Below are 24,490 nucleotides of genomic sequence, written 5' to 3'. Positions count from 1 at the left end.
AATTGCAACTGTTTCCAACAGCGACTTGCACGTTTCGTTGTAGAACTATTATCAAGTTATATAAAACAAGTTTTTTTTAATAAAAAGAGTGTGATAACCACAAACAGCCTCACATTGTTTGCCTCGCAAACTTATATTCCTCGCAGTTGCGTCATCTCCTTTGAATTATGCGGCGTATCGGCTGCTCGCTAATCCGTTGACACTTCATAGTTTGTCAAAGACAAGTTTGCGCTAGGGAACTTCTGTTACAGATGAACGGCAACCAACCAACTTCGTGAATACAGAGCGGAAGAACAACGAGAGTGAACTAGCGATTATATAAGTCTCTGAAATTATCATTAAAATAGATCAATAAAAATTTATCCTTACCTAATTGCAACATTGTCCGATGAACGTTCGTGTGTACTCGTACTATTGATACATTTTAATGTAATTGTACATTATTACAAATAATATTACATAATTATTACATAATATTTGTGTTAAACGGTGAAATAACAATAGATGAACAATTTTATAATAATCTGTTAGAGTAATGAAATCAAAATGATACAATAATATTCTACGTGTTTAAACAATAGCCGAGGTATTATAATTTTTATTAACTATTGCTTATACGATTGGTATGCTTAGAGCATGTATTTTTTAAACCCAAAAATTTTGTTGGATTGATTTGTCTATCGATCTAACTAATGGACGACTTTAGAAAATGCATTTCACGTATCCAGTGTAGAGTCGGAGCAATCGTACCTGACAGCAGTCACTGCACACAAAGCTTCTGTTAGCTTGTGTCCTTTCCTTCGCTTTGACGTAAATGTGCGACAGACCTTAGTCCCAAAATTAACCCCATTACACGAAGTAATGAATGGAATGACGCGATGTCATGAACATCAAGAGACTAATCAAATGCAAACCAAGACGCTGCTGCCAAATTTGTGTCTTTGTTATTTAACCAGAGTCGCTTGGAGTTTACCTATATAACGTTTAACGGGATTATATGTATACATATACATATATGATATTTAGGATTTTATAATCTTTCACAGATTTTTTTGAAATACGATTAATATCTAAAAAAAGATATAACTGAATAAAAAATATTCAAAAGGAGAAATAAATAATTTTGTAATTATCACATTAATATATAAATATATATTTTACATCAAAAAGTATACTAATAATAAATATCTTCAGATATGTAATAAATGCATTTAATAAGTGCACACATCCTCTCAAAATTATTCTGTCTATCGAAACATTCATTACGGCCAAATCGAGTTGTCCTTGAATGGCAATGACTGTGTGTGTGGCAACAATAATGTGTTAGTATGCGCATTAAGGTGAGAATGTGCTTCTATTCGATTTATCTGAAATGAGGAACCATACACGACAAAACCAGATTCTACGTCGTTTGTGACGTCACTACATTGTATTCTGTACTTTCCATGCATCGAGGGTTAATTTTGGACTACAGTACTCAATCGCACGATCTTCATCAATGCTGAACGCTATTCATGAGACAGGTGTGCCCGTGGGGACAGGCTAGGCATGTATCATGTACTTTATTGAGCAAAACTGCACACGTGGTAAAGACAACCTTAATGCTATTAATCACAGAGTTTTTACCAATAGAAAGAAGATATTCCTATACATAAAAATTATTCGGGAAAATAATTACACATAAAAAATTAGTATAAATAAAAAATTTACAAATAAAATTGCAGACAATGCAATTTTATGCTTAACCTAACCTTATAAACTATGCTGATACATCGTTATCAGCATAGTTTATAAGATTAAAAGTACTCAATTATCGACAAAAACTTACATTGAAACAGCATTAGATTTGATTCTCATACTGAGTATGCAGTTTTCTGTGACGCGGAAGAGAAGGCGCCGCCGTGAATGCATACTTGAATAGAGACAATATTAGAGTGAATTTTCGGTGAGATCCGTCGGTTTGAAGAGGACAGATAAAAGCCTCTAGTTTTCAGAATGACATTGCGACGGAATGAACGAACCTGCCGGTGCGACGAGGAGGGCGGGTTTGCGACGCGTCGTTGAAAAGAAGAAGGAGAATGGAAGAAAGAACGAACGGGAGTGCTCTCATCATCCTCCGCTAATATTTACCCGTACAGACACAAAGCCCACCCTGGTCATCTAAAGAACGATCTTCTTCCTGTCGCATTTCTGGACATTGATAAAAATACACGGAAGTCGTGCTTAACTCTGCTTACAACACCGGCAATATTCTTGACGTGACTTTCTCGAAAATCATCACTCGCTAAAATTAACATCGAAACTTAGCGTTCGATTAAACCGATCATATTATTTTTATAAGTAAAATGTGTAAATAACACAGAAGAATACATGACGAAATATGTTTTTTTTAATTTGAATGAAATCTGAATGAGATTATTATATACGAAAAAGAATTCTTATTGATTCTTTCTGTATTCATCTTTATATATAGCAAAAAGTAGGATAAAACCGGATACTTTTTTGGATTTGTTTTTCTACAAAAAATCTGAGAGTAAAAAAAATTTTGCCGACCGTTAGTAGCCTTTAGTGAATCTTAAACTATAAGAAAATGAGGCTAGTTACAAATAAAAATCTTGTTTTTTGGTTACCAAGAAACAAGATTTTGTGGATAAGTCAAAGTACCCGGTTTTATCCTACCGGTAGGGTAAAATCGGATACCTATTTGAAAATATGCAAAACATTGTGTAACTACAAAATCTAGATTTATTTTAATCAAAATATAATACAAAGATGTATTCTATTGACAAAAATCACAAATAAACATACCTTCTTGTTTGACATGTTGCAGAACTTTCTTATTTAACTTTTTAACTTTAAGGTTCTTAAAAAGCTTTTTTTTAGTGGTTTCTTTTTCTGAACCTTAGTTTTCGTTTCTAATTGCTTTTTATGGGGAGACAAAGTCAGGATAACAGTTCTTCCCCTTTTCATTATATGAGATGTGTAAGTACCCAGTTTTGCTTCAACACAAGGAAAGTAACAAATAGGCGGTTGTACATTTCGGCGTATAAAGTGCCGATCAAAACTAATATGATATACTCTCTAATATGTACAGAATGCAATGCTGCACTTATCAAAACAGATGCTCTATGTGCTCGAGTGCACGACGACTCGATTCTTGCCTCGATATCGATCTTTTTTGGGTTAAAAACTTTGAACTTTTATTAAAAAAGAAATATGGTGTGCCCAGGGGCACGGTTTGTTTTAAAATAATAATGGCGTCAATCTACAACTATAATAACAAAAGTTAGATATAGATAGCAACACTTATTACGAAAAAACAGGGGTACCAGGTTTGATCCGCCTACCCGGTTTTACCCAACTTTTCCCTATATATATATATATATATATATTTATTTATTTATTTATTTATATATGTTAAATTAAATGCGTTGAAACAATTCTAAGAAAATTTTTGAGACGTGCGACGAATATATTATAATTTAATTTATCAACAATAACATATATATTTCTATAAATATCATGCTTTCCAAAATAAATTAAATTTCACAAGAGTATATTTGCCTCGATACAAATGCATCTTTTTCAAAGAAATCAAATATGATCATATATGGTATTGAAAGCTGTAGTTTTAGGTCAACTCGATTCTCTCTACTTTCTCGTAATATTTTTAGTAAACATCTTTTCGAGAACAAAGACACAAATAACGAACAAAAAGTCAATTTAAAAAAAATACATAACTTATCAACTATTTTAGCGTTTAATTCAAAATTTAGATTAGAAACAAAATTAGAAATAAAAATATGTAAATTTTTATAAAGAATTAAAACTTTAATACGTAAAAAGAAGCAATATTAAATAATAATAAAATATTAATAACAAAATTTAAGATTATGCATTATATATTACAATATAATATATAGGAAAGAGAGAGATATCAAAATAAGATAGTCGAAATAAGCAAAATAAAATGTAAACAATTTTTTTATTTTTTTTTTTTATAAAAGAAATTTAGTAGTTTTCCAATGACGTTCAAAATTGAAAATACCTTTTATAACAAACCGTACACTATACAAACAATTTGATTAGTACATTGAAAAAAGCCAAGCGCTCGAGGAACCATAATACGATATTGCATAAACGTGCACTCAACAGTCCCGATACGGTAAATTTCCTTCTCCACACACTCTCTACATTATAAATAAAATATTAATAACATTATCAAATCTGATTTAATCGTTTATTAATAAATGTTTGCAAGATTTCTTGAGTTGATTTTTATACGCCAAACGTCGCAAATGTAATTTATCAACTTAATTTGATTCAATTGATATGAAACTTCAACGTAATAATCAAAATAGTTTGAGGCGAACATATTATTCTCCGCGATTTATCGATAATGCAGACCATTGCATTTATCACAATCGCCACATCACTATATTATGCAAATTCCATAAATGTCCTTCTCAAAAAATGGCAAATGTTTTTGACGAGGTTAATTGGCGTACCTAATAAATTAAAATATGAGGTCAGTAGACAATATTAAGATATCAACCGATTTACACGCTTCACATACGCACATTATGTATGCATAATTGTATATGCACGTTGCGAATGCAAAACGCGAGCAACATCAGTATATCTAGAGAAGAGATAGGACGAAGCTTTCAAACAGCCTTATAATCGAATTACCATGCTTCCGTCATCGATGTTACCGGGACAAGCAAGCAGGCAATGTAGGCGGCAATTTGCAAAGGCCCCCGGAGCAAAACTCGCCTTCGTTGGCGTGACTAAATTAGGCCTCTGTCCCGGCTAAATGCTCGACTTTTTATTTCACCGCTTCCTCTTCGTCCTAGCACAGCGATCACCTCTCGACCGTCGTCTCTATCTACGATCTGCGGATCTATTGATTCAATTTTGTCTCCAAGAAAACTCTAAAGAAAGCTTGGAAAGCAACTGCTTGAATCAAAAGTTAACGTTGATTACTTGATCATTTTATGCGATATTTTGAATTCGAAAATTTCACGAAGCCAATCGGAGCACTTAAAATGTTGAATGAAATTTGTGCAACTAAAAAGAAACTCAATCTATTGTTAATCTAATTATTTGCAAAAATAGTTGTTTCATGTACCATAAAATGAAAATGAGAAACGCAATATTGTGCAATGTAAAACCGCAATCGTAAAGATTTAATCTACAGTAATATTAAACAAAAAACTAAAGTATAGAGATATTTAAGTAATAGCTATTATTGAATTTGCAATATACATAATTAACGATTCGCGGAATGCCTGCCTCTTTAAACTGACGGCATTCCGTCGATATTTATACGCAATTTTGCTTGGTGAGACATTTGATAAGAACGGGGAAATTTATTATCAATCGATAATTTAATTTATCAGTAAGATTAGCGAACATTATTTTGAAATTGAGTTAACTCTAAATTTTTTAAGTATGTTTATCGATTCGAGTTTCTTTTGTACAACAAACATTATACATATATATAATTACATTGCTCAGATTCTAATACATAATTACATTTAAAATACATTTTAAACATTGCAGAATACAGAATATTTTTTATTCTACTAAATTAAAACAGTGCGCGCATATCTGCACATACTACGAGAAGACGAAGTGCATTTATGCATTATCGATACAATTTCAAAGTCTCTCTTAATTATCGAGAGACACGAAAGGAGAAAATCATGCTAACACATACGCAGCCCGTCATTTTATCCATACGAAGGCTAGGATAAACCGAACAAACTTTCCTAGGGATTGCTTCTCAACGGGGCAACGTTTCAGGATCGTCACGAGGTATCTAACCGATAGGTGCTGAAACTTTAAGCTTGCCATCGAGTATAATGGCGTTTGAGCTTCTTCATTATGCAGGCCAATCACGACTGCAACTTCCTTCAAGTCGTTCGTCGTGTCAGTATTTCTATTATACATATAGCTCCCCATTCATGCGTTTCCCTATGACCTATGACATACGCCTTTTATTTATGATTAAATGTTCTATTTTGTATTTCTTAATTAAAAAATTGGTATATCCTATAATGATTTTCTTAACACTTCTGAAAATTAAAATATTAAAAAATACACAGTAAAATAATAAATTTTTACTAATTACCTAACCTAACCTACATAAATAATATAATAAAATGACAATGTCCATTATCTTTTACCAAGGTAACGCTAGATTTCACGTTTTTTGACAGATATAGCGAAATTGGACCGGGATGTTTTCCATCCGTCGTATTCATTAGACTTAATATCATTTAATTATCATTTATTACACTCTCTACAGAATTTTTTTCATGGTAAAAACTTTAATACTCTAAGGAGATTTTCAAAATACACTTGGAACAAATTTTCATTCAAAAAAAATAAATTTCGTGGAAAAACGGGATTTTTAAGCTGCCCGAATGATGGTCAAACGGTGCATACATTATTATCGAGAGAATAAAGATGTATCCGAATATATATAAATTTAAGTAAATTTAAATAAAATTTTTTGCAATAATTGTATTGCAAACTTTTAAATAATTTATTATATTCTTTTTCTAGATATAAAATTTCGTAAATTAGTTTTAAGATACCAAATAAAAATATTTTTAATAGTAATGTTTATTACACGTTTTCATATATCCAGCCACATAATCTCAAATTTATATTCAGGCATTATATTGCTTTAAAACAGTTTTTAATATAAAAGAGATTTTTACATTTGTGTTGTTCATTTGATATGAAAAACGCAATATTAATTTTTATTTCCGTAATCATTAATTTTATCTACAGAATTAGTGCCCGTATTTTTCTTTATATATCATTCTTGTAGATAAGCTAGAATTAAACCTAGGACCGTACAAACTTGGTATATTAGGCTTCCAATATCCACGCTTAGGCTTCCAATATCAAGGTGTATAGAACGTAAGTAAACCTTAACGCAGCCTAAAGGCAAGACATGTAGCCTACGGCAATTACATGCAAATCTCAGCAAGTTGTGCCTAAAACCTCAACACTGTCATCAACTAACAGCCACCATTTCGACCGAACAAGGAATGTTGCAAGTGTTATTCGCCGATCTAAATGGACAATGCAACAAATCAAATGTAGAAAAAAATAGATTTGAGACAATAACAAAAAAAGATATTGATTAAATTTTTCAGTCTTTTAATCGCGAGTATTTTGCTTAACAACAAACAGGAATTTATTATTTTCCACTTGTTAATCTGAATTATATCTTAGACATTTTGCGTACAGCTTATGTGTAAATATATATAAAAATAACTATTTAATATAGATAAACGTGTTCTCTTATGAATCAATAGACAGTTGATAGTACAAAGACAGTTAATTAATTAATTATCAAAGTCAATACTATTCAATATCGTTGCAAATTATAAAAAAAAAAAATTACAGCAAGTATGTGTGATTTTCTGCGCAGATATAAGTACAATATATCCTATCATATTCTCGATGAAACTTGTTATCGCCATTGCCCTGGACAAATATTATCTCGTTAAATGCTCGCGAGGTCGATGTCGATGTATCTTTATCCGTAATCGTTATTGGCAAATAATATAATAACTACGCACTAAACGCGACTAGCATATATTGTAGTTTTCATCGAATGATACAGTATAAACATTGTTGAGCGTTGTATAATTAAATTTTCCATGAAATTTTTCGTGAAACTTGATTCAGATTACAATAAGTGATCAAAAATATCATCTCATGATAATATCCGTTAAGAGTAAAACTTGTATTTTAAATTCGCGTGTGCACATGTTACTATGAATGCATGTATGTGCGTGTCCGTTTTATATATATGTATATATATATATATATATATATATATATATATATATATATATATAATGGTTATCTCATTATCTTACACATGTATTAATAACGCAAGGTGAAAGATAGTCGAATAGATACCGCTCTTATTCATTTAAAAAGCAATTCTTAGAATTGGACTGAATAGATCTATGTTAAGAAATAGTCATCAGATTTCTTATCGCTTTCTGTTTGCTGTGTTTTTATTCTCATCGCTCTAAATCTGATACTCGCATATGATAATATCAATATGGACGGAAACAAAAATTTGAATGAGATTTTCGCACGATATCGATTACCAAGGGAAATCACACATTTCCGTATTATATAATTTATACTAATTCCAATAAAGCGGACTACGATGGTCACGTACGAATCACCTTGCAAGTATTGGGAAAAACAGACTTTATCGTTCTGCACACAGATACATTAATCGTACAATCAAATGCATCTTTATCAGATAAATCAGGTCGATTGACTCCGATTTTGTATTACGTTTGCGATCAAGAAACGCAGATGCTTACGATTAAACTCGAATGCATACTGAAACCTGCAAAATATACGATAGAATTATCCTTTAAAGGATACATCGCAAATGATGTTTTCGACTTTTACGTAAGTCTATACGTAATTGAAGGAAAATTTAGGTAATATTTAAATTCTAAAAACTCTCTTATATACATATATATAATTATATATATATATATATATATATATATATATATATATATATATACAATATATATCTTGTGTGTTATACAAGTTAATGCAAACTTTCCGAAATGTTTATAATTTATCATACTTGATTCCGCATATATTTTTCCTATTTTATTGTTATTCTATATTTATTTATTGTATTTTTTTTTCTATTTTATATATTATATTTTGTATATCTTATATATACTTTATATTTTATATACTTTATATTATATATATTTATTACCAATGAAAGGAAAAATTATATTTCCAGAGATATCTATACACATTTACAGTGATAAAAACAAATTCTATAACAATTATTGCACATTTGATTCGAAACATATTATTAAATATATATTTTTTAGACGAATTGGCGTAACTCAGTTTTTGCCCACGTATGCACGTCGTGCATTTCCATGTATGGACGAGCCACATTTAAAAGCGGAATTCCAAGTCCGAATTGGTCATCATAAAGATCAAAATGCGACGAGTAATATTCCAGTGGAATCTATACAAATAAAGTGATGAAGTTATGATTTTTCTAATTTATATTAAATATTAAAAGAGAAATATATACATATAAAAGCATACACGCAAAAAGACAGTTTCATCTCGTTGATACTTGCAGCAATGATACTTACTATGTAACCACATTTCGCCGCACGCCGCGAATTTCCACATACTTGGTAGGATGGATAATGCACAACTTTGTTTTGCAGCGATCAAGAATTTCGGAGAATTTCAAGATATGGACTAGAGACTCCATGAAGTTTCATGGATCGATGGCCTTGAATCGCGGCCAGACAGTCTTCTTGGCATTGCAGACGTGGTTATCGATGAAGAGCCCGCTCGAGAAAGTCGATCAACTTGCAATACCGGATTTCAATTTTAACGTGATGGAGAATTGGAGCCTCGTCACTTACCGGGAATCCATAGTATTGCACGAAAACGGAATCACACCAACAAGAATAGTGTTGAATGGATTAACAACGATGGTTCATGAGTACGCTCACACCTGGTTCGGAAATTTGGTGACACTCAAATTCTGGGATATCATCTGGCTGAAAGAAGGTTTTGCTACGTATTTCCAATACTTTGGTGTATCTATAGCGGAACCGGATCTGAGAATTATGAATATGTTTACGGTAGATTGTCTTCAATCGGCGCTACTTACTGATTCCGATGATCATAGACATACACTGAACGGTCGAGAGGTCGGAAACCGTAGCAGCATTATGGCTATTTTGGATTTTGTTTCTTATAAAAAAGACTTGTACAAACTATATAATTGAACATTTTTTTATTTCTGTAAATTCTGTGATCCTGAGTTTACATTAAAAATATTCCCACTTGTAAAATATATTGGAATAATTTGTATATAAAACATTTATGAAACAGGAAACTGTAGAATACGACTAACCATAAATAAGAACAATTATATTCCCAGTGACATGAGCTGAAACAGAGAACTATTTAACAGAGAAGTATTTTGAAAACATTCTGTATATTCAATCACTTGATTCTAGTTACATGTGCTGCATCATTTGTTTCTTACGCAACCTGTTGATCATATCGCTGTACAAATTCGCAAAAACAGATAAAGATATCTGTTAATCATGTGATAATTCTTTCTCATCATTGGTTACATATTTAAATCATATATGCAGAAAATTGATTATTGGCAAAATTAATCTCTAATGCATATCTTTAATAATGCACGTCATGAATTCTCATTCACATACGTTATCAATTTCGTATAAATCGTCATTTCAATTATCTGTCTACATCTCGTAATTTTAGTAAAATTAGCGATGACGCGCGAAATCGCAGAAAAATATATTTTAAATTACTATATATTATACTAAAAAATCAAATTAACATGTGCGAAATTGTTTTTTCTGTTTTTCTATAATTAAATAATGAAATGTGAAAGACTTATTTATTAAAGTTTGAGTATTTTTTTATATTTTATTGTACATTTCTTTTTATTACAACTTTTTATTAGAAAAATATTTAATAATATATAGCGTTTATTTTGCGTAGATATTAATTAGTGTAAAATATAAATATTAATATTACGCTATCGTATTTTCAGGTGCATCCGTAATTCGTATGATCAATTGAATCATCGGAAATATAGCATTTCAGTTAGGTTTACAGAGTTATTTGCGCGACATATAAGTCTACATGCGTGGAATGTGCCCAAATTCTACTTATAATTTTTTATTTAATACAAAATCATGAATGTACATTATTATTGCCAAAATCTAATTTGTTGAAAATGAGAATTGCCATTTTGTTTTCTTTTGTCGATCCGTTAATACTACTCTACAAAGGTATTTATTTCTATTACTAGGTCATATCAAGCAACACTTCCATCCGATTTGTATCGACACTTACAAACTGCATCAGATAAATCAGGACAACTGTCTAAGCATCTGCTTATAAAAGATATCATAGAATCCTGGGCAAATCAGCTAGGATATCCCCTAATAATCATTACGCGGAATTACACCACGAGCTCTTTTCGCCTCGCAAGAACAATTTTATCTGAATCGCCATATAACGCGAACAGATAAATCTAGTTGGTGGATATACCGTTAACTTTTGTAATTGAAGAATCGAATTTCACATTTGATCGAATCAATATATTGTAGTAGCATGGTTGAAGCCACAAGTCGAGAGTTATAATTGGTTCTTTCGAGCCAAATTCATGGGTGATTTTCAAAGTTCAGCAAATTGGGTATTATAGAGTCAATTATGATGAGAAAAACTGAAAGATGCTTATCGATTATCTGAGATCAAAAAATTTTTTAAAATACACGTGATAAATAGAGCTGCACTTCTATGCCGGTTATAAGAATTATTCCATTCCATTCGATATTGCGACGTATCTTATTCATAAAACCGAATACAAACCGTGGGTTGCTGCAATAAATAACTTTAATTTTCTCAATCATATTCTCGCTAGCTCGCCGCGAGTACAACAACTTTTTTTAAATAAGCGATTATTTCTTTAAACAATGAATCAACAATAAATTTTAATTTAATTTAATAATTTGTTATAATTTGTAGACCTATGCAAATCACATACTTAAATCTATATACTGTTTACTAAACTTTGTCGAAAATCCCGCAGACAATTTAACAATAAAAATACATCGCGAATTAATCTTATCGGCTGCGTGCTTGGTCAATTTGATTCTTGGATTTCTATGTCGGAGAAGAGATACGGCCAATTATACTATGAGAGTTCCAAAATATATGTATGTGTGTGTGTGTTTACATTGTTTACAGTAATACAATTTTTTTTTTATAACAAATAGTAGATTTAAATATTCCAATACTTGAGCATACGTAGAAATAGCGCAGTTCTTTTAAACTGTTATAAGTCTTATCTTTTTTACTTTACAGTAGATATTCTTGTAAAATACGCTGCTTCTTAAGAGAAAATAATTAATTAATTAACACAATTTTTTATAATAATATATTCATCATATACAACACAGAATATTAGTTCTTTTAAATTGTTATACCTTATCTTTTTGGCATTATAATAAGCATTCTGATACACTTCCATTCTCCGAAAAAGATGATCGATTAATTAACATATCTGTTTATAATGATATATTTCATACATATACGCAGAGTATCAGCAAATCTCAAGAGTTTCATATATTGTACGGGCATTCGCGCAGGTGATGATAATGATTGGCATACAGTTTGGAATTGGTTCCTCCGCTCTGATCTACATACAGAACAAGAGCTCTTACTAAATGCGTTTGGATGTACTAAAAATCCACAATTAATCAAGAAGTGGGTTTTAAGAATCGGATTACATAAATAAGCATAAACATTAGATTTTAAATTTGCCAATTTCCAGATATCTTAACATGTCCATAACTTATGAATTCAATATCCGCAAACAATATAGAATGATGATAATTAATGCAGTTTTGAATGCCGATCCTGAAAATGTGAATTATGTTATCGATTTTATTCACAATAATTTGCATACAGTTCTAAAATTGTACGTAATATTTTTGTTTTTACTTTCTCTATTTTATATATAGATAACATAAATTTATTTGATCACAATTTGCAATTTGAAAATCAATAAAATACTGTTGTTTATTATATTATTTGTTAAAATGATATTTGATTGCGTATATTTGTATCGGAGAATATAGATTTTCATAGAAAAATATCCAACTTATTTAAAATCTTTTATTTTATATATTTGTTTATTAATTATAACACAAAAGAGAGGGAAAGAGGAAGAGAGAGAGAGAGAGAGAGAGAGAGAGAGAGAGAGAGAGAGAGAAAGAGAGCCGTAATAATATATTTTTTATTTATTTCTTCAATACTAATTCTAATCTAATGCTCAAAATCAATCTAATAATATTTTCTCTTTGTTTTTTACAGAAGAGGAATAAATTTCTTAAATAAAATGTTTGCTGCTATAAGAAATAAAATTATAACAGAAGTTCAATTAAATAAGATATTGCTATTATATATATCACATTTAATGTATTTAATTTAGTATATCTTTTATATTTTATATTACTCGACATATATATATATATATATATATATATATATATATATATATATATATATATACTGATCAAATTTTCTGCATTATATCAATAAAACGGTATAACATTAAAATATTATAATATTTATAATATTACTCTATAGTTTTGCTCTTTTATTGACAAGAATATCAAAAACTTAAAATCAGCATTAAATTCAGCAAGAAAGGTCATAGTTGTTTCTGAAGCGTTAATAACATGGATTCATGAATTTTTACTTGCAATCGAGGAAGTATTATTAGTTAATTAATTATTTAAAAAAAAATTACAAAAATATGTTATACTAATATATAATATATGAATATATTTAAACACGTTATGTTTGTAATTAGAACTAAATAAATATACATAGAGGCACAAAAAAAGCCTCATGAAATTATACTTAAAAATGTGTAAAATTGCATCTTGTATTAATTTTATAACACTAACTTTCAAAAATATCAAGTTTACAAGATGTTATAAGTCATGAAAAAATTTAAATATAATCACAAAAAAATTATCATGAAATATATTACTTTGAAAATTATTTATTATTTATTAAAAGATAATGTATGACAATATTTCGTACGTTAAATATATCTAATTAAAATAATTTGCATTAATATATATATATATATATATATATATATATATATATATATATATATATATATCAGACTTTAATAAAAAAAACTTTATTAAATCTTCTCTTTAAAGAAAATAAAAAAATTCAAATGATTTTTGTAAAAAGAGAATATAGTATTTTCTCAATAAGTTTACTAAGTATATGAGTATTTGTAAGCTAAATGATAGAAAAAAAGATTATTGAATATTGTTTAATCTTTAATCTTTCCGATATTAATTATCTGTGCATAAAACGAAAAATGTTATACTTAAATTGATTACTCAAATACAAATTATCAAGAGAATTATATCTAACAAATTATCAAGATTATTAATTGTTTCATTTTCTCATCTTTTTATATAAAATTGATAAACGTTATATATGTGTATATCTTATATGTATACTTTTCTTTTTATTTTATACCAAATAATTTTATTATCTTTGATAGTATATTAATTTATGTAATTGTTTGCATGTTGTTTGCGCGTTTCTTGCAATATATTTTATGATTTGGTTGTGTGTATGTATGTATGTTAATAATGCTGTAAAGAGATACATATACATATAACGCAACGAAACTTTTGCTCAAGAAAATTAATATTTTGCGAATTTGAATTACATTGTTTGTATGTTGCGTTGATGATATCCCGAATGAATCAATCTTTATCTCTTTCTGCGTAAATATACTGTAGATAATGATAAAAAAGATTTATAAAAAAATCTTATTACGTGCGAATATTTTTATACGCTTTAACATTAGAACATATTAGAATTGATTTTGAATATCATATTTACACATATTGCATAAATAATTTAATATAAATAAATATATATATATATTAAATAATGTTAATAAAATTAATAATGCATACACAGAAAGAATCATAATGCAATAATAAATCTTATATCATTGTAATCGACCGCCACTATAACTATAATTATATTTTAATTTTACAAATAAAAAATTAATTATAATTACACATAAAAACAAGATTTTTCGGAAACGCTAGTGATCTGTAAAAGCTATACTGTGAAACAAAATCTCCACAAATTATTTTAAATTTTGATTAAATATGCCACTTGTCGTATCGATGCTGGAGAGACGGATTTTGAACAAAATACAATTATAATTATTTCAATTTTTTTTAAATAAAATTGAAAACTTTCATTATTCAGCTTCTCAGATTGTGTGTTTTTTTTCTAACGTTGCATAGTTCTTCTGTTCAAACATCAAGCATCTAATACGAGAAAAAAGATATTATATATATAAATTTTTTTCGAATTAAAATAACATTTCATTTATAAAAAATTAATTTTTAATATAAAAGCACAAAATTTTATACTAATTTTACTAGTCTATAACAAAGTGATGCGGCGTTTAGCTTAATCAATCGACACTTTTCACTTATCAGCGATAAAAAATGGGATTTCTGTGATATCTATGATCTGGCTTGGCATTGATTGGCCGGATAACAACGTATTTAAGTTATCGCATTATCAGCGTTGTCAATGTTGAAACTATCCAGAAAATTTTGCGAGTCGCATTCAGAATAGTCCATTTAGCGATCTTACCCCAAAGAGTATAATACTTACTGTTCTGTGAGACTGTTGCGATAAGATTAGAAAAAGCAGCGACATTGCGTCCCACCGTCGTTGCCTTATAAGGCGCCGAATTTTGGCCCGGCAGTCTTTCAATAAAACCTTGCCTCTGCGGGGAAGTGGCATCGACCCGCACGGCTCTTCATCTTTGATTAGCTTTAAGGTACGTTATTTCGATCTCATTAAAATAAGAAAATTGAATTTATGTAAGAGAAAATTAATCTTATTACAAAAGAAGAAAAGTGTATGTATAAAGGATTTTTTATATATACAATAATTTGATTCTTGATAGCAATCAATTACGGTTATGTGTATGCAGTTTCATTTTTATCAATTTATTAGTAAGCAAATTTACCGTACATCTAACATAATACATTGGAAATTATATTTTAATAATTTAATTATAAAAATTAAAGTAAATTAAAATAAAAAATCAAATTTATTTTTTTTATAAAACTTATTTTTTTTCCTATAGAATAATATATTATTAATTAATGTAAAAACAGCATTTTTGATAACAAAAACTTATAGCGCGAACGGATGTTCATTGAAGTTATATTTCTCTCTCGTATAGTATATAATTTAAATACCTGCATGTAATATCTTTTTCCTGAATCTTTTCTTCTTTTTATTTTATTACAAATTCCCATTTAAAGTTAAACAGAAATAATTATCAGGTTGTCAAGTTATCAATAAATTTCAAAAGAATCTCGCTTATTATTATAAATATTTATTCAAATATTTTCCAAAGATCAATAATTATATTCCTTTTTTTATATTGTTTGCATCAAAACATAAACACTATCGAATATATATTTTTATTATTATTTATTCATATTTTATTTATAATAGGGTGGATCGCGCAGAATTCTTTCATTTATAGCAGATATTAATGATGAAATATCTGCTGCCACTGATGCTTGCCCTGGCAATTTGCTGGGCAGGCAATCCTCTTTTTGAAAACGTAGCTCCGGAACTCAATCACGAATTAGTAAGAGACGAATTAGTACTAGACAACTATAGATTGCCGGACGATGTCGTGCCTACTAACTATGTCATCGAATTGACGCCATATCTCGACACCATTGATGAAAAGAATTTTACTTTCGACGGACATTCTGAAATCGACCTCGACATTAAGAGAAATACTACGACTATAACATTTCATGCCAAGCAACTTAAATTCAATGAAGAAGACGTGAATTTGAAGATTGATAATAAAAATATAAGTATAGAAAATATAACACTAAACGAGCAAAAAGATTTTGTAACTTTAACTTTGAAAGAACAAATTACGTCTCAAATGAAAGGAAAACTAATTTTAAATTATAGTGGAGTGTTAAGAAATGATGAATTACGTGGCTTCTATAATAGTTCTTACCAAAAGGAAAACGAAACAAGGTAAAATAATAATTATGTAAAAACCTATTTAAATTTTTTTTTAAGACTAAAATTCTTTTATACTAATATAAGCTTTATGCCATACCTAAATTCAAAAAATTATTACGATTTCAAGCAAATTATCAACATTCTAGCTTAAGTAATTTTTTTCTATATAGATTTTCTAAAAATCTTTCGTCGCAATAACCAAATGATCAATTCTATTTGTGGATATTAATATTTATAGAACAATGTTGATTTAAACTTCACTAGTAAATTAAGATCAAAATAAATGTTTTCTTTGAAACAAATAATTTTATTTTAATAGGCGCAAATATATAAAATAGGATAGAAAATTATTCTTTGTAATAATGCGATCTTTTATATGTTATAGATGGCTCGCAACGACCCATTTCGAACCAGTAGGCGCAAGACAAGCATTCCCATGCTGGGACGAACCTGCAATAAAAGCAACTTTTACGATTATTATCAATACTAGAGCACTTAATAAGGAATACCAAGCGGTCTCGAATATGCTTGAGGATACAACACAGAAACAGGAGAACAAGACGATTTTCTTCCAAACACCAAAGATGTCTACCTATCTTGTGGCCTTTGTAGTTTCGGATTACAAAAAGGAGGGGAATGAAACGTTTGGCGTTTGGACAAGATCTAATGCGATCAGTAGCACAAAATTTGCATACGAAATCGGGCAAGAAACATTGAATAACTTAATTAAATTTACTGGCATCAATTATAACCAGCCAAACATCCCAATGAAGATGGATCAAATCTCAATCCCAGATTTTGGGGCTGGTGCTATGGAGAATTGGGGTCTCGTGACTTATAGGTAATATTGGTCAAAAATCGTTAATCAGAAATTGATCAAGACCTATATATCTTCATTAGTACAAACTCCCTAACCGCTTTATCTTAAACGTGCAAATTTCAACAGCTTGCTTTATCTATCGATCTTTTAACTTATCATATTGTAATGCGCTAATCTCAATTCTGTATACAATATAAAAATTTTTATTACATATCTTTCATGTTTTTCTAAACAAATACGTCGACCATTTTATACATTATATAATTTTTATTTACAATCTCGCAAATTTCAATATCATATTTATAAACATTTTATTAGTGCATTAACAATAACGTGCTGTTTATTTTCAAGAGAGTCTGCGCTTCTCTACACCGAAGGCAAAACAACTACGCAAGACAAACAGAGTATAGCGACAGTGATAGCTCACGAATTCTCTCATCAATGGTTCGGTAATTTAGTAACTTGCGATTGGTGGGATTATATCTGGCTAAACGAAGGTTTTGCCACCTTCTTTCAATATTATACAACCGAACAGGTTGTTCAGACACTGGTAAATATAAAATATCAAAAATTAAATATATATATAATTAAGTTACAATAATATAAGAAATTTTATGTGTGCACTACAAAAATTCCGGATAAATTTTGTTTAAGTAATTTAATTAAGAAAAGACATTGAATACATTAACATATTTATATTAATAAAAGACATAATTTATATCAACATTATAATTAATTTATTTTACGCTTATTGTATGTCAGCAATAAAATAATGCATCGTAAGATTGCAGAATCGTAATAGATAACAAAACCGCTGGCTAATTTAAATAATGTTATTTTAAATTGCAGTTTCATGAGTCCTGGCGTCTTATGGATCAATTTGTCATCAAAAATCTACAAGCATCCGCATTTGTTATTGATGCAACCACTAAAACTCGTCCATTGAATTCTGAAATCAAAACAAAAAATCCTAATCAAATTCAAGCTTTGTTTGATGATATTGCCTACAAAAAAGGTGAGTCAGCTTTTTCATTTTATCTTTAATAATGCAATGACAGTAATTATCGGTATTCTAATTTATTTAATTTGTAGGTGCTTCTATTCTTCGGATGTTGCAAAAATATTTGACAGAAGATGTTTTCCAAGAAGGACTTAAAAATTATTTGACTAATCAGTAAGTCATAAATTATAATTATTGCATATTTCTAATAATAAAAAAGGTTTTTATAAATATTTACATTTGCTAAACATTATATAATATTATAATTATTTTTAATAATTACACATATATATTTATGTGCTAATTTAATACATTTTTATATGCAACATTTTTAAATGCACTTTGTTGTTTATTTTCTATATTATTTATTTATACTATTATTTTCTATTATGTTGATATATATAAATTTAATTAATTTAAATTTAAATAGTTATCAAAATGTACAAAGCTATCAAATAATATTATAATACCAAATATATATATATATATATATATATATATATATATATATATATATATATGTATAACTATATAATCAAATATATGTATATGTATATATATATATATATAGATATAATACATCTATGATTATTATAATTATACATCGTATAATTATAATTATTATTCGTATTATAATATTATTTGATAGTTTTGTATATTTTGATAACTATTTAAATTTAAATATATATATTGTATATGCACCATTCTAAAAAAATATACTTAGTAGAATAATAATAAATTTTTTTAACTTTAGTAAATATAACTCCGTTACTCCGGATATACTCTTTAACGAGATTGAAACAGATGACATTAAGAAAGGTTTACCAGATAATCTCTCGCTTTATAAAGTTATGGACAATTGGTTAAACAAAGCGGGATATCCTGTTGTCACAGTCGAGAGGCCCGAGAATTCAACTACAATAGTTAATCTGAAACAGCAGCGATTTTACTTGGTAAAACCAGCGAAGCAGGATACGACTCAATGGTACATACCCATCACCTATGTCACAGAAGAAGCACCCAAAGATACAAAATCATTGTGGATGAAACCTGAAAGTGCTTCAGTTCATAATAACACAGTTTGGGTGAACAATACACAATGGATACTTTTCAATAAGGATCAGACAGGTACACATGCATTGTTATGCCGCTGTTCAATTTTTCGCGTCAGTATAACACTTTAATGATATCAATCATTAATTTGGTTATTCCAATAACTGATAATTCAATTGATTATTCCATTATATACATATTTTCTTTATAAAAAATAAAAAAAGTATATAATAAAAAAATTATCGTAATTGTAAAAATAGTTTATGTTATATCCGTTGCTTTTTTAAAATAGAGAAGCTTTTGTATATTTATATATCAAAAAATATATTTTAATTATTTAACAAAACATATTTGACGCACATGCTTTTAACTTTGCCGTTGCCATTAATATTCTATGTAATAATAAAATTGTATGAGTATGTGACAAATAATATAAAAAGATAATATGATTTATTTCAAATTATCATATTTGTCATAAGACTATATTCACAATCATCGTTATGAAATGACGTAGCGTAGACAAATTTATCATGAAAACAACAAAAAACATTGCTACAAAAAAATCCAAGATAATACCATTTTGCAGGATATTATCGCGTCAATTACTATCCCGACAATTGGAATCGTCTAGCGGCGTATTTACAGGAAAAAAATTATACAATTATAAGCGACACCAATCGTGCCCAGTTGATAGACGATGCATTAAATCTCGCGCGAGCGGGATACTTAAACTATGATAGTGCTTTGCAGATTACAAAATACTTAAACCAAGAAACTGATTACATACCATGGTATGCGGCTGTTAGAGCATTCGATTATCTGGACCATATATTACAGGGCATGGAAAACCATGATAAATATCATGTAAGTTGAATACGATGAAATACACGTGCTCTCGCGTTATAAACCTTAAAAGTGCAAGAAAAAGATATTTGCGAGTACGCTTTCTTTCTCTTTAATATACGACTGAATTTCAGGCTTATGTCGCTCAAAAAATAGAAAAGTTCGCAAACAAAGTTAATTACACAGATCCCGAAGGTTCGCATGTAACAAAACTAGGCAAAGTATTGGCACTTGATACAGCTTGTAAATATGGACAAAAAGACTGTGAAAACTTTGCTAAGGAAGAACTCGAACAATGGTTAAAAGAAGAAGGGGGAAAAAAGTAAGAACAAAAGCTTACCGTAATTTAAACCTATGATTAATTGTGAATCTATAATTAAGATTACATTTGCTATAAATAATGATTTATATTTTCATTACAGTCATCGTACAAACGTAATTTGAATATGAAATATATTATCTAATGATGCATTATAATATACAATATATTTTTTTTGTTTCGGTATAAATGTAGTATGAAAGAATCTACGAATCTATAAATCTTTGTTCTAAATATTATATCTTTTACACACGCGCACACACACACACACACACACACACACACACACACACACACACACGGAGAGAGAGAGAGAGAGAGGATGTTAAAAAAAAACCATTCAATACTTATATGGTAGATAGGACACACCATACCGTTTCTAAGATATAATCATTTATGTTAGCATCATGATTGACTTACATGCTTCTACGTGTCGCGATGTGAGAAGAAGATAATCTGCTTAAATCTTTATCTCGATATTTACAGATGTTCCACAAATCCTCCTTTCATTTCCATACACGCTTGGCATCTTCTTCTTGCGAATAGCAAAGATCGCAATCGCCGGTCGATGACAATTGAACGATTGCCGGTGAAATCTTTTGTTATGAAGTATGTATGGAAATTGAATGAGGACATTCAAAACGCGGTTTATAAATATTGAAGTAAACGTCGCATGCGACGCGTAGAAGACAATAAATCAATCATGATGCTAACATACAAAAATGGTCTCAGAAACGGTCGAGCTTTCGACCTATGTTTAGTATATTTACTCAATATGGTATGTTCTATCTACCATATAAATATTGAATAATTTTTTTAACACTCTGTATATAAACAGATAATTAAAAAATATATAGTTATGATAATTACTGGCCATAAATTTGTAGACTCTCGCCAGACTTGAGAAGGGGAATTATTTGTGCTGGATTGCGAAAGGGGGATGCAGATACGTGGCAAAAAACTTTAAAGAAGTTCCAAGACAGCATAGATATAAACGAACGGGGTGACATCCTGAGTGGCCTTGGTTGCGCATCCATGGAAAATGTAGATAAATTGCTCAGCTCAACTATCAAAGAAAATGCCAAAGATATTTTCTCTGTGATGAGTTCGATAGCTGCGGGTAACGCCAAGTCTGTCGATGCTCTTCTAGATTTTATTAATAAATATATCGAAGAAATTAAAAAAATGTAAGTTGTTTGCTGTTATTATATATAATTTGGTAATACAATACCATGAATACAAATTAATAATATCATGCTTTCTTCACAGAGATAAAAATAACAAACAACTTTCCGCTCTTCTTAATAAACTTGCCATTAAGGTCACAACTTACGAGCAATATATACAGGTAAAATATTATTCTTATATGATTTATTGCGCTTTTTTAGTAGATAAACTTCATGTGCCTTATGTGACATATATTTTTTTTGAAAATCTTAATCTATTATTTTCAATTTAATAATTATATTAGAAGTGCTATATTATATGATATAAACTAATTTTTATTATAATTTTTGCAATGTAATTTAATTAATATTTATAATTTTATATCAAGAGCTAATGTTGAGAAAGTTTTTTTTTTTTTTTTTCAAAATTTTATATCGTCTCCAATTTGAACTTTTTTTAAGCAGTTACAAATCTCATATGTGGGCGGGGAGGATTTTAACATGCGATAGTATATTTTTTGTGTTAATAAATTTCAGTAATTATAATTTACGAGAGATTCCATTTCTATCTTGTACTTGATCGCGCTTACATCTTATCTAGGAGTAGATTGATTAAGTATTTCGCAATTTCGCGAGATATTGCATCTTTAACATGTAGCATCACCAAATACGCACCATATCTAAAAATCCAATAGCATTCACACTTGATATTGATGATTCTACAAATTCTTTCTATGAGAATATTTTTACATTTTTAGCTGTCACTAGTCGTCTACAAATACGCGCAAGAGTTTACAGTATTGGCTCAGGCAATAGAAAACCTTGCCTGGATTGAAACCTATCAACCAATAGTTCAGAAATGGATTGATGATAATCACAAACAAAAAGAACCAAACTCTGCAACTTCCTTTACTCTGGCATCGTTCCTAGTGATCATTCCAGTACTACTCGCACGATTCAACTGAGAAATTCAAATATATAGTCTTTTACAATTCATTATGGTGTTATAATGTCTCTAATCGATTAAGTTAGATTTGATCAAATTGATATCATGCAACATTTTTTTCGATTCTTCCAATATTAATTCTGTTGTTGAGACATTCTCGCACTTGATTTTGTAAGTGAGAAAAAATGAAATATCTCATACATGTATTATATTTTATTTCAACAGCTTCATATTAATTGCGAAATACATAATTTAGATTTATAATTGTGTGTGCATGATTATGTAAATATACTTACATATGCTGATTGCTAATATTTATATCACTTATACAATAAGTTTAACAGTAATTTATTGTTATTTATAACCGAAATAAAATGAAAAAAAAGAAAAGAGAAAAGACATTGATCTTTTTATCAAATTTTAATAAATATACAATAGAATTAAGATGTTTGCAGATATTTTTATGAGATATTATTTTTACTAAATCATAAAAATATTGCAATAATTCAATTGATTGTTATCGCATGTTGTTTTAAATAATTTAATTCTAAAATGTTTTAATATAACTTTAATACTTAATAAAAGATCATTTATTTGTAGTATTACACTTTGGAAAATTAATAAAATACACATCTCTGATACAAGATATATAATTTGTATTATTATATAATAATTACAATAAAACAATATTTGTAACTATTTTATACACAAAATAGTATAGTAGATAATAATAATAAATAATATTAAAAGAACAATACATATAATATTAGAAAGAACTTTCAAATGTTAATATTTACTTACATTATATTTCCTTTTTCATTGACATAAGAAGTTCTGAAAAAACCGTGCAAGTCATCGTTTAGAATACCGACATATTGCATCTTTAGAATATAATTTCCAGGTGATAACTCGTCATCAAAGTAAAGAACTAAGATTTGTGTTATATTGTCGTAATTATACATTGCCGGCGTGTAGACAATGTCATTATTGTCGAGAAACAATGTCGCCGCTTCGTCTATTGTTAATTCCAGTACATGCAAACTCAAGTTTTGCGTTATACGATGAATTGTGATGTTAATACTGGATTCTCCGTCGAAAGTAAAGTTACCTTCCTCAATATACGGTATTAGCTTAATATTATAATATACCGGAGTTATGTTGTCCGGTAAACGATAATTAACCGCCACGTGCGAATCATTATTCGAATCTTTATCAACAGGGAAAGCTATTGTAGCAGTAAATATTAGGCCAATATTTACTAACAATTTCAGAATCGCCATGCCAATTCTCCTTTCAAGTATTTGCACAAACGTTATCAGAAGAAAAATAATATTCTATAAAAAAGAAAAACATTGTCATGAATGTTCTTTAAAATGGAGCAATAAAACCGTGACGCATTGTAAATGTATAGATCAAAATCATTCACATTTAGTTTAAATTTAGAATATATATATATTTTTTTAAGAAATTTATAAGGCTCTAGAAGAAAAATCACAACTTTGAGATTTTGCGGGAAATTAAGAGCCAGATGCGGATGGAAGTGCGTCAGTTTCACAGAAAACAATTTTTCTACAGGATTAATTATTGCGCACAAAGGCACGAAATTTTT

The 24,490-nt window shown here is 28.9% G+C and overlaps 1 protein-coding gene and 1 pseudogene across 1 annotated transcript; both read left to right on the top strand.

The window, feature by feature from the left end:
- Positions 1–7,802: 7,802 nt before the first annotated feature.
- LOC138938345 (aminopeptidase N-like) lies at positions 7,803–13,392 on the top strand (annotated as a pseudogene).
- Positions 13,393–15,306: 1,914 nt separating this feature from the next.
- Positions 15,307–23,124, top strand: LOC138938077 (aminopeptidase N). Its single transcript, XM_070304826.1, has 12 exons — positions 15,307–15,508; positions 16,198–16,746; positions 17,120–17,575; positions 17,906–18,104; positions 18,404–18,569; positions 18,647–18,728; positions 19,309–19,682; positions 20,194–20,471; positions 20,585–20,772; positions 21,657–21,956; positions 22,039–22,117; positions 22,694–23,124. Exons 2-12 carry the CDS (start codon positions 16,238–16,240, stop codon positions 22,898–22,900), a joined length of 2,838 nt encoding a protein of 945 aa, XP_070160927.1. The 5' UTR covers positions 15,307–15,508; positions 16,198–16,237; the 3' UTR covers positions 22,901–23,124.
- Positions 23,125–24,490: the final 1,366 nt, after the last annotated feature.

The sequence above is a fragment of the Polyergus mexicanus genome, unplaced genomic scaffold (genome assembly GCF_030449975.1).
Source record: "Polyergus mexicanus isolate NDT 795.1 unplaced genomic scaffold, iyPolMexi1.0 SCAF_12, whole genome shotgun sequence".
Lineage (NCBI taxonomy): Eukaryota > Metazoa > Arthropoda > Insecta > Hymenoptera > Formicidae > Polyergus > Polyergus mexicanus.
The sequence above is the reverse complement of the archived record's forward strand: the minus strand, read 5'-3'. Positions and strand labels throughout refer to the sequence as shown.

Bases quoted from the DNA above. Each gene is read 5' to 3' on its own strand.
- LOC138938077 (XM_070304826.1), top strand. From the start codon at position 16,238: ATGATGAAATATCTGCTGCCACTGATGCTTGCCCTGGCAATTTGCTGG. The intron at 16,747-17,119 runs GTAAAATAATAA...TATATGTTATAG, and splicing joins CAAAAGGAAAACGAAACAAG to ATGGCTCGCAACGACCCATT. The intron at 18,570-18,646 runs GTGAGTCAGCTT...TTTAATTTGTAG, and splicing joins TGATATTGCCTACAAAAAAG to GTGCTTCTATTCTTCGGATG.